At 35.2% G+C, this 12,846-nt stretch overlaps 1 protein-coding gene across 7 annotated transcripts in view; it reads right to left on the reverse strand.

The window, feature by feature from the left end:
* LOC149791819 (transient receptor potential cation channel subfamily M member-like 2) overlaps positions 1 to 12,846 on the reverse strand; it is a 104,178-nt gene that overhangs the window by 23,111 nt on the left and 68,221 nt on the right. For 6 of the 7 annotated variants that reach the window (XM_089970330.1, XM_089970327.1, XM_089970326.1 and 3 more), the window contains exons 21-25: positions 12,521 to 12,649; positions 9,690 to 9,944; positions 5,115 to 5,289; positions 4,252 to 4,408; positions 1,807 to 2,012 (exon numbers count right to left, since the gene is read on the reverse strand). In XM_089970330.1, coding sequence (XP_089826456.1) covers positions 1,807 to 2,012; positions 4,252 to 4,408; positions 5,115 to 5,289; positions 9,690 to 9,944; positions 12,521 to 12,649 — 922 coding nt within the window. The remainder of the gene's footprint in view (positions 1 to 1,806; positions 2,013 to 4,251; positions 4,409 to 5,114; positions 5,290 to 9,689; positions 9,945 to 12,520; positions 12,650 to 12,846) is intronic. The other variant, XM_089970331.1, reaches the window with a different exon arrangement.

Below are 12,846 nucleotides of genomic sequence, written 5' to 3' on the forward strand. Positions count from 1 at the left end.
TTTAAATATTGGTACATTTATATGTATCAAATGTAACATCAATGTCATGAAATACATCACTGTTTACCGTGGTATATCATGGACCTAGGAACTTGGGAAAAGATTATATATAATGAGACTTGACTATTGGTCCTGAAAATTGTTGGGTTCCATTAAAACCAGATAATATTGACGTTCATCACATTATGAGTGTTGTAATTTCGACCTTGAACTGAGATACTCTGCCATTTTTCACGTGTACAAATTAATCTGATGTTGATTGGTGACATCCATGGATCAACCAGTTTCAGCTGAAAGCTGGAACACAAGATATGATGACATCACAGTGGTAAACATAAGAAGCCAACACCCAAGTTTGCCCTTCAAAGCATTCCAGTGCCCCAGATGATCACCAATATTCACCCAAGTCTTATTTGTATCTAATGCACACTTTTTCTTCTCAAACCTGCTTAAAAAAGTGGGCTTGTTACTCTTCACTCCCTTTAGAATCAATTAGTGTAACATGTACAAATGTTGTTATTAAATTAGTCACCAACAGAATTTATCAAATGTATCACAACACTACCTTTGAAACACTCCACAAAAATAACAGAATTATGAGCAATTATGTTGACCAAATGAAGGGGTGGAACATCTTAATTCTAAACTGAATATATGAACATCATTTAAATCTAACATCTTGATCATTTCAAAGAATAGTTTATGTCAGGTAGTTTTTTTAGCACAACATTTCCTCCACTCCAGACTTTACTTTGGTTGGAAGAATGGTGAAATTTATGATAAGCAGCAGCCTTGGGACTTTAAATTAAGACAAAGCCAGTGTGAAATACACTTGTATAATGACATACATTTTTGTTACAACTTTGTGTAAAAATATTCAAAATGCATTAAATACAGTAATTTGAAAAAATCAAAAAATTTAAGCAAAAATCAAACTGTTGGAAAATTCATGTATCGATTGCATCCTGTTAGAAACATGTAAGAAGACATGCTATTATTTATTTGATCTTTTCCCATTGTGAACTAATACATGTGATTAAACAATTCACTATGATATTCATTGTGTCCAGTATCACATGGCTGTACAGGTGTTGCTTACACACTAATGAAATTTCCATAGATTTTGGTCTGACAGGCATCAGACCTAATCATCTTACTGACTGAGGCTACCATGGGGTTGGGAATAAACATTGCGAAATGAAAACCTGTCAAGAAGCTATGAATGCTATCAAAATAACACTACAAATATTAATCAGAAATGACCACAAAACATTTCAAGACATTTTTGTAAAAGTCTTAATTAAACACAGTTTTTAAAAAGTCTTAATTAAACACAAGTAGAACTTGTAAAACATACAAATTCCAGAATATGCATAAAGAGTAATCCATAATTAAGATTATTATCCATAGCATAATAGATTTCTTATATTCCAGTTTGGTGATGACTTTCCTTGATAAATGGTGATTTTTTTATATTTATTGCAGATTGTAGTCGGCTTGCTTTGAAGAAGGGTGCATCCATTATTTCAGTTGCAAAAGGCCAACTTTGGAGGAACAAAGTTCTGTTTCTTAATGTGATGGCAACATCAAAGCCAGCCAGCAACATCTGATAACTGTTGAACAAAGAATGATTGGAACTTGCAGCTTTTCAACACAACCATTAAAATAAAGAAAGGATTTGTTCTGGTTGTGACCTGGGGCTTCTGTGAACAAATACATTAATATTTATCTCAACATTGATATAAGCATACAAATTTGGTATTTCAACAAAATACCAGGAGTCTGGGACTTTTAAAAAAAGCTTACAGAAGGAATTTCTTCTTGGAGGAGGAGAATATTTTTTACAGCAGCACATACATTTTCTCACAATGACTCTGATAAGCTGGAAGACATGTACAATAAGGATAAGGGGAGGAGGCAAAAATGGTCGACTGTAATATTCATGAATCAGGCTGTATCGCTGAAAGTACCAATGCATGTCACTGTTGTCCTGTACCATCTGGATTGTGTAGCTGGAAATGGACAAGAAAAGTTGATGATCATTTAAAAACTGTAAAATATTGATAATATGTGCACATTATCCAAGTATGATGTGGTGCTGATATATTCCCCAAAGTCCCATGCATGTAAAGATTCTTACTCAAAGTGCCCTATGATTTAGCACTCTTAATTAATTATTTATTTAATTATGTCATATTCCCCCAGTCACCAGAGTTTCTGGCTCAGCACTCAGAGTTTTTCTAATTGCTGTTACTTTACACTACTTATGCAAGTAACCTAAGGTCCAGCACTCTCACTTGCATTTTGTTCCCATGGTAACATAAAAAGTATTCAATACAGATATTTATAAATGTCAAAAAGGCACCTCTGTGTGCTTAACCCAGCATCTGACATTGTTTTATATAAATAAAATTGGAAGGTAATGTGAATTTATCACAGACCCAGGACTGAAAAATACAGAATGAACCAGGATATCATCATCCAATTTGGAACACCACATACCCATAATTAATGTCACATATTATGCCAGCAGATCAAAGATCACATATCAAATAATGTGCCAGATCAGCACCAAATCCTGAAAATCATGAACCCAGACCTAATGTTATAGAATATGCCTGCAGGTAACAAACCTAGGTCTGACACTGCATGATTTGCCAGCAGGCCACAATCTTAAGTACTCTAATCTGACATCACATGTGCCAACAGATCAGCACTTTAACCTAAACACCACATGTGCCAGAAGATCAGTACCTTATCCTGAACACCACATATGCCAACAGATCAGCACCTTATCTTGAACACCACATATGCCAGCAGATCAGAACTTTATCCTGAACACATGTGTGAACAGATCAGCACCTTATCTTGAACACCACATATGCCAACAGATCAGCACCTTATCTTGAACACCACATATGCCAGCAGATTAGCACCTTATCCTGAACACCATATGTGCCAGCAGATCAGAACTTTATCCTGAACACATGTGTGAGCAGATCAGCACCTTATCTTGAACACCACATATGCCAACAGATCAACACCTTATCTTGAACACCACATATGCCAGCAGATTAGCACCTTATCCTGAACACCATATGTGCCAGCAGATCAGAACTTTATCCTGAACACGTGTGAGCAGATCAGCACCTTATCCTGAACACCACATGTGCCAACAGATCAGCACCACATCCTGAAAATCATGAAACCAGGCCTGTTACATAATATGCCAGCAGATAAACATAGTTCTGACAGCGCATGGTGAGCCATCAGGCCACAGTGTTTACCCAGATGTAACATCACATAACATTCCAGCAGATGAGCATGCAATCCTGAAAACAACTGGCCCTAATCTAACACCACATGTGCCATCATATCAGAACCTTATCCAAAATATCACTTACATGGATTTATCATGGACATGTAATATGTCAGTAAAGCAGCACCCAAATACATAAAAGCACAGACTCGGACCCGACAATGTTTAATGCATAATCATCATCATCCAGCCATGAATGCCACTGACCCTATTATGACACTGCATGTGCTGATGCACCTTATCCAGAACACCACTGCCTTACGACCCATCCATCCTGACTGCCCATATGAACTTGCTTAGTATTTATGGACTAAAACAAAGTGCCATATGGACTTGCTTAGTATTTGTGGACTAAAACAAAGTGCCATATGGACTTGCTTAGTATTTGTGGTCTAATAAAAAGTGCCATATTGACTTGCTTAGTATTTGTGGACTAATATGTAACATGTTGGATTTCATAACAAGAGGTACTTCCCAAAGACTATAAATGTCTCTTGCATTTAGATATTGGGGGGGGGGGGCTTAAAAATTTATAGGCAGAACAGGATTTAGGTCAGAATCAAATCATATTACAGAGACATTTAGGGCACAATCTTTAAACTTTGTTTTCCCAACTTCAAATTATGTGTGCATGATAAGCAGTCTAATGGAAATCCCTCCAGCTACTATCTAATTGCTATTTCATATGTTTGGCATTTTAGTTCTCCACATCCACCCCTCTTTAGATTCTCCCTTTTTCTCAAATCTGATGTTTGTCTGTGTACAATAGTTTTCAATATTCCATGGACAGCACCAGCATCATACAATTAGCCAATGCTTACATTATGAACCATTAAATCAAATAATAATAACAATCAGCGTAATTCTTTGAAACTTTTCAAGTAAGTTATCCTTGCTTTGTGTATTCTGTATACATCGACTTAAAAAAATACCTGAATATAGCAATCAGCAGGTTCAGCAGCAAGATATTACACATTAACACATACACTCCCTTCATCACGAGCACAAAGTATTTTCCAGACACTGTTGGACAGCGAGGGAGGGTTCCATTTCCATACAATTCTGCAGCATTTGTACATTCCTGAACACCTTTCAAAAAAAGATGAAGGCAATTGCTTTCGTTCATTTTCTAATGTGACTAAATTCCAGCAAATTTGACATATCTGTAAAACACACACTGCATGATGACTGTTACTGACATGTAACACACACACTGCATGATGACTGTTGCTGACATGTAACACACACACTGCATGATGACTGTTACTGACATGTAACACACACACTGCATGATGACTGTTACTGACATGTAACACACACACTGCATGATGACTGTTACTGACATGTAACACACACACTGCATGATGACTGTTACTGACATGTAACACACACACTGCATGATGACTGTTACTGACATGAATAATATTTCATTCGCAAAAAAAGTTAACACTTGTAATAATGTTGAGACATAGAATGGTTTCAGTGACGAGATACAAACAGGCAAAGAATTCATGGAAGTTCTGTATATAGACTGACATAAAGACATGCATGATCCTAAAAACATTTTCCATAAGGCATTTGCTAATTTTCCTTGAAACCAAGTTTTAACAAGGTATTCAAAATATTGTGTGCATTTTAAACTGCCATTTTCTACTTAGAAAACATGCATTTAAAAAGTTTAGAAGCATGGTCTGATGCAAGAACATTATGTTCAACTAAAATGTTTTTAAGTATAATTCAATCTTAATGACCTCATAGATAGATAGATAAATATCTCAGAAACATAGAGATATACCTTCGATTTCATCCAACATGAGCTCTCCATGAAGAGTCCAGTATGGTCGCCGGAATATATCTATCACAGTGTCAAGGCTGAGCTCTGTATTTGGGTACAGTATGGCATGGGAAGCAATGGCATAAGCCACAATAAACACCAACAATATGACAACAAAGTAGGTCATATTATGAACCTGTCAAAAAATAGTTAATGTATATTATAAAACAGAGTTGATTAAATCTTTTTTTGTTTTAAATTCAACACTATATCACAATTTACATTAATCTTCTCAATAGAAAATGAATATTAGATTTTGTTTCAATCTATGATCATTTTAATCTATGTTCATTTCAATCTACGTTAACTTTGTTTCAATCTATGTTCATTTCAATCTATGTTTGTTTCAATCTATGTAGTACTTAACAAGCTTTTGAGAAGTAATTGAATTAGTGATGAATAGGTCATGTTCTAAATAAAAAATGGGCTGTAAAAAGATAAAATTGTAACAGAAATTGGTAAAAAGCAAATTTTTCAGTAACTTATGTTTCTTCTGGAATACTTACCCTATCAAATTAACATTAGGAATATAAGAACTTCTACCTTCCAAATCCAGCCCTCTCAAAGATAAACATTTCTCTTTGCTATCTTGTGATGCTAGTTTTAGGCTGAGTTGAACATTGTGTAATGGAATGCTCACATTGTGGGGAGGATAGGAGTGTGTTTCGTTAATATGATCATGGAAGTATTCAAGAAGAAACATAATTTGCTGAAAAACTTGCTTTCTTCTTCAAATACATTCCCTGATCACATTACTGTTAGGAGAAGAGGTAATAGATAGAGGGACTGTTGAAAATCCTACTTATTGCTTGGTTAACATCATCAGGAAGAAGATTGGATTCCCCATATAAAGGTTAACCCACTCTCCTAACTTGCAAGAAATAATGAGATCTCACAAAATAAGATTTCTATGTGAAATCTGTGCAGGGTGTACATCCAGAGATTGTGCTGATGTTAATTGGGTCTGGTATCTGCTTGTTTGACTACCAGATCCAGAGTTTTGTCACTGTGGAGCCAAGTCTTGAAAATAAAAATGAAAAGATTGACTGCATCACAACTTATGGCCACGACAATATCTCTGATAGAGATATGATGGTCAAAGGCAATGCTTGAAGAGATTACTCTTGTCTCACGAGCAGAGATGTTAATGAGGTGACTCTGTTTGAGTGATATGTCAGAGTATGCCATGTGTATTACCCACTTCAAGCCCAGTGAGTGGACTTGATGGCTTATGTCCATGTTTAACTGGTAGAAAGAGGGATCTTTGAGCTCCACAAACTGGCTCAGTGTGCTTCTGATAAAGACTGAGCACACATACCTCTTGGGTTGTGTAAATACAGGAGAGAAGTCACACAATGACGTTTTGATTGCCCAATTCCTGGCAACAAAATTGGATTGAGCCATTAAAGCTGCCAAGCCATCTGATCCAAACTGAAGGTAGGTTGGGTCAACAAAGAGAGCATGTAATTCACTGATACTATGTGCTGAAGTAAACACTATCAGGTAAAAGGTTTTGTATAAAAGGAGCTTCAGTAAGGTCCTGGTAAAAGGCTCTAATTTGTTGGAATTCAGTCAAGTCAGAACCTTTACACTTAGGAAACAATCTGAGTGATTTAGACTGATGCAATTTAAACTTGGATAAGTCAGATAGGTCTTTGCTATGACTTTTTATGACTTTGCTATAATCATTTGTGCCAAAGGACTGAACATGTCTGTATCTTAGAACGATAGTCCTTAATAAGAATCAGAGCCAACCTTTTCTCCCTGAACAATGCAAAACAAAAATGAGCTTCTTGTTGGACAAAGACACTCAAAGTAACCATGTTTCTGACTTGACACCAGTACCTGAAAACAAGCCACTTCCCTTCATAAACCTTTAAAATGAGGGCCTTCTATCTAGGGCAATTCTTTGCATGACTGAAGGGTTGAACTGTTTCTGCTGCAAGACTCGCAGACAAGAGCTAAGCATTCAAGGAGAAGATGATCTATACAGGGATGGAACACATGGGTGTAAAGCTGTTTGAGGAGATACAGCCTAGCCAGGATCTTCCTCGGTAGATCTATCACTAGATCAAGAAGGTCATTAATTGAGGATTTTTCCCAGCAGAGACAAGCAATCAGAATCATTTTAGCCCCTCAAAATCTGTATAATCTTTAGAACTAAGATCATTGGTTGGTAGGCAAAGGCCCACAGACCCTCCCAACCAAAAGAACATCAATGGACCAAGTCTCAGGATACAGTACTGGGGATATGATGGTGGATAATTTGTAATTCCACATGATTGCAAAAGTTCTATCATTAGACACCCTATAGCTGGCAAATCTAATGATGGATGGAGGGATCATTCTGGATGGAGAATCTGTCCTCTTTTGAAAGAGAACTGGCCAAGAGATTGAGTTTGAAAGGAATATGTCTGTATGTCGATGCTGCATCTTGTGCACCAATGGCAGAATGCCTAGACCTAAATGCATAGTTGGGGTGATTTATTACGGCCCAGTTTAAGGAGGTACATCACTACCACCAAGACATTATGAGCATAACCATGTTCTGGAGACATTCGTTCCTAAAATGAAAGGCTCAGATGATAGCTTTCATTTCCAAGAGATTGATGTGGAGAACTCTGTCCTCTGTAATACTGTGATCATTGACAGTGTTGAAGTCCAGTAACAGATGGGCTCCCCAACCACAGGTGCTTGCCTCTGTACACAGTCACATCTGGTTGTTGCTGTTTGAGAGCTATTCCTGTCATGAACCAACCTTGATTGCGTCATTGGTCCAGAAATAATACTATCTCATTAGTTACACTGATCCTGTAATTGAGCAGCATAGAAGAGGGGAACTCTTGAGATAGCAAGGTCAACTGAAATGGATGCATGTAGAGGAGACAATGGGATCAGATCTGCTGCTGAATAAAAAAATCTGAGGATTTGCCAAAATTCCCTGGTTGTGATCCATTTCATGTTAGATTCTGACCAAATGAAGGCGATGAAGACTTACCAGGCTAGATGGGTGAAAAACCTCCATGCTCTGATAGACAAACTGATGGGATGGACAAAGATCAGATTTCCCAAATGAACCAAGTAGACAATGGGATGGCTGTGTGTGAAAGTGTCATGGCAATCTTCCTAGTAGTTTATAAGGAGTAATGATAACAACTTATGCTAACAGATAGACTGCCAACAGGTAACAGACATCCCAAATGCCCTTCTGATCTGTGATCGGTAGAGCTAAAAAGTGGTACCCAACAAAATATTATGAATACAATGTACCTTAATTGATCACGATTACAAGCCATTAAAGCTTTCACAAAAAAGGAAATTATGGCCTTGGACCCTGTACCTGTAGTTGTATATAGCACTGATTAAGGAACTTAATATAACCCACAATATTTCAATGGAGGAATAAAATGTGATTTGTACTTGAATGAATTATTTTCAAGAAAAATTTATTTAAGATATTTAATTAAATTTGATGGCAAAAAAAACATTATTTTTTCTTAAAATCCACAGTAATTTGTTTGTTAGATTCTTAAAACATTAATTTTCAACAGATAATATGAAGAATAAAAACAGCACCAACAAGAGGTGAGCAAAAATATATTCCACCCAGCAGAATGTGGGCAAGAGTCTTAAGTAGTTCAACTCCAGTTATGAGCAATTTTCTTCAATCCATTTTCAGTGTATATGCAAAGTGTCACAAAAGAAAAGTTGTTGAGGAAAAAAAAACATTTTAAGAAATATACTATATTTTCATTTCAAAACAAAAATAAAGTTTATATTAAGCACAAGTTTAACAATGTCCTGAAGTTTCCAAATACTACTTTCAGGTAAACTTGGGTAAGATCCTAAATATAATTTTCCTGGCCAACTTTCCATTCCAGAAATCTCCTAACAAGATCTGTGGATGATCCCAAAAAATCTTACCAAATAAGCTTGGGTTTGAAAGTTATCTTACTAAGAAAAATTAGAATCAATCCAAAAAATGTTTTACCAAATAAGCTTGGAATCAATTCCAAAAGTCTTCCACCTGGTAAACTAGGGGTCAGTACCCCACAAAAAAAGAAAATCAATTTTGAGCCAGTCCGTGATTGATCCCCAATATCTCCTTATCAGCAAATTTGGGACCAAAACAAAAAAGTCTAATAGAAGTCAAAATTCAACAAATTTCAAACCTGGAATTGATCCTATAATAAAGATCTGGATGAAGATGGGAGTGTCCCAATAAATTTGCATACCTTTAACAACCATAACTGCAACACTTTGCTCATTAATATTTAGACAGCACCAAAACAAAATTGGAAGAGCCATTTAGGCATATAATAATAATATAATGGCCAAATTTGTTTAATGATGTTATTTTCTCTGGAAAATAACTAATCAAAGAATGAATGACACATTTTTTGCTCAAATTAAATATTATGAGTTACATGTATTTGGTGATTAATTATGTTGATATCTCATTATTACAGAAAGCAAATGTAAACATTAAATATGTGATCAAATACTTCTATGTTTTTAAATATTTGACTCTCGTACCATACGAATGATCATTAGTAACTTTGGTCCAAGTTCTCTGTGCACAGAAAAAATGTGTAACAGTCTCAGGAAGAATGCAACCAGATTAACTCCAAGGACAACTCGGACAGCTTCTAATGTATGTGGATTTTCAATACTCCTCAATGTCATTCCTATTACAAACAGCGATATCGTGATGACATCTACTATATTCCAGCCATCCGATATGTAACTTTGTAGTTTTGTCTTCATGGTCTTCGATGCCATTGTAGATGCCTGTTGGGTAAGGGAGGTAATTAGAATCATATAAAATGAAAATAAAGATCGTGAAAAGGGTTCTATACAATAAGTCGGGAGTAAATTCATCGAGAAGTCGATACCTATTTTGGTGCTGAAAATATCCTAAAAAATTTAAACCCTCATTGGACTTAAATCTTCTCTTGACACCTCTAATCACATACACAAATACACAACTACAGTAACTGCATCAGAAAAAGCATTTACAGTCTTACATTTTCAGAGCAGGATCAAAACCTTTATTAAATCATTATTATTACCAACAAGCAAAGTGGGGACCTGAATGATGAGTCCATGTTCAAATGAAAACAGAAACCTCTGACAATGCCATGCATGTATCACCATTACCAGGAAAGTGCCCCCCGCCCCCCCCCCCCCCCGTGTACTGATTTATATATATAATAGGACTTAACACAAATGATAACATTAAATCATTGTTTCAAACTTGTTTAACATAAAAGTATCTTTTAAACCAATGAATCTGGGGACCATCAGAGTATCTATTAATAACTATTCAAACATCAATCATACAATAATGCACTGCAATGGCAGATAAGGATCTGCCTTATTTGCAGTGAACCTGAATTATAAGTGAGGATACACCTTGAATAATATAAGCAAGGACATACCTCAAATTATAAGTGAGGAAATACTTAGAATTATAAGCAATGATATACTTTGAATTAAAAGTGAGGATATACCTCAAAATATAAGTCAGGATATACCTCAAATTGTAAGTGAGGATATACTTTGAATTATAAGCAAGGATATACCTTGCATTAAAAGTGAGGATATACCTTGAATTACAAGTGAGGATATACCTCAAATTGTAAGTGAGGAAATAATTTGAATTATAAGCAAGGATATACTTTGAATTACAAGTGAGGATATACCTCAAATTATAAGTGAGGATATACTTTGAATTATAAGCAAGGATATACCTTGAATTAAAAGTGAGGATATACCTTGAATTACAAGTGAGGATATACCTCAAATTAAAGGTGAGGAAATACTTTGAATTATAAGTGAGGATATACCTCAAATTAAAGGTGAGGAAATACTTTGAATTATAAGTGAGGATATACATTGAGTTAAAAGTGAGGATATACCTCAAGTTATAACTGAAGATATACCTTGAATTATAACTGAGGATATACCTTGAAATATAACTGATGATATACCTTGAATTATAACTGAGGATATACATCAGTACTAATCCTCAAGATGAATACATCCTTCCAAATATAATAGCTATATGTTCAAGTTTGGATATGTACCTAATATTTGATAACTTTTGTGATGAACATAAGAGAATAATAATAATGTAATCGGACATCTTTGAGTTTTAAAAAAAAAAATCTTTTCAGTGGTTTGATGAAGAAAAAGTTGAGAGTAGTCAACTAATTGATCATAACTCCATAAATGTTTGCAAAAAAATAAAATTTCAGATATGTTGGGGTCTTTTCAGGTAAAGCCTTGCACAAAATTTGCCTTCAGTCCATGAAGACCTTCAAAAGTTACTGAACAGATATAAGATATGAGACGCACATCATGTATCATGACGAGATGGCCAGACATTGGGAGTCTGAAGGCTCCTTTCATTAATATGGTAGACACAAAAATTTCTTGTGAAATAATTGGAGGACATTTTACATTCACATCATTCACAGGTTTTGTTTTGTTTATTTCTTGTTCTGAAAAAATAGTTTCTTAAGTGTCACGTTGATAGTCAGATTCAATATATCTTTAAGTGTGAGATATTGTATGTGAAAACATTACAAAATGTAAACAAGGTATCAAGTGTATGTAACTGGAAACGAAATCACATAATTGAATGAAATAAATTCAAATATTGAGTACCACATTTATTTTTACCTCAGTTTGTATCATATTCATAACATCTGTAATTAAGTGGCTTTTATTTGTTACTAATAACCACCAATTTAAAGATCTAAATGAACACCATATGTAACTTGCCGGGTATAAGATGAGCCCAACTGCAAAGAATACAGATCCTGATTCATTGTCACCTAATGTACTTGCAGATCAAAGTCTATGTTGTTTTGTTGTACTGATTACTCCTAACAAGCTGCATCAACCCAGATCTTCTGGCAAATTATGAAATGGCAGATCTGAATCTTTCAAGTTTACAAATAGATAATTTATAAGTGAGTACACATTATTTTTTTTTACTGTAGAACAATAGGACTACATCTGAACTCCATGAATATTAATACAATGAAATTGTCATATTTGGAGAATAACAAAATTTAATACCTGTGAAAAACAATGGACATAATGAAAACTTGTACACATGGGTCAGATGATGTACCAAGTCCATGGTCCTCAAAATCCATGGTCTTCAAAAATTCAAAGAATTTAGTGAACAGATGGACCTTGTCAATATGAAAGTAATTTATATTTCTTGCAATAACTCTAGTATCACAATGGCGGTCTGAATAATAAGAATCATGGACACCATTTCAGGGAATATAAATTCAAATTCAGGACTAGTTAATCTAAATGGTAACAAAGGTTCTAAACATTATACACACCTGTCTAATCTCCTCAGTGAAAATGGTGAAGACCCATACAGTCAGTACAATCTCCTCTGTAGACAGCTTTGGACCTAGCTTGCTAATTAGTATGTAGCTGTACAAGCCCAGAAACACCATGTAGGATATCTGAAGTAATAGATATATTAATATGTGCAAATCTGACAATTTTGTTGGTGGGAGTTTTATAACGCCTTTCCAGATTTGCTCCATGCTGTGAGTTTACTATTGGATTTCTTGACTGGTTCTGTTTCAGAAGCTTATAAGCTTATATGTGGATATAAACAAATCTTGTCAAACATAGCACCAAAAAGGCGATTGAACAC

The sequence above is a fragment of the Sinohyriopsis cumingii genome, chromosome 9, assembly GCF_028554795.1.
Source record: "Sinohyriopsis cumingii isolate HCF-2022 chromosome 9, ASM2855479v2, whole genome shotgun sequence".
NCBI lineage: Eukaryota > Metazoa > Mollusca > Bivalvia > Unionida > Unionidae > Sinohyriopsis > Sinohyriopsis cumingii.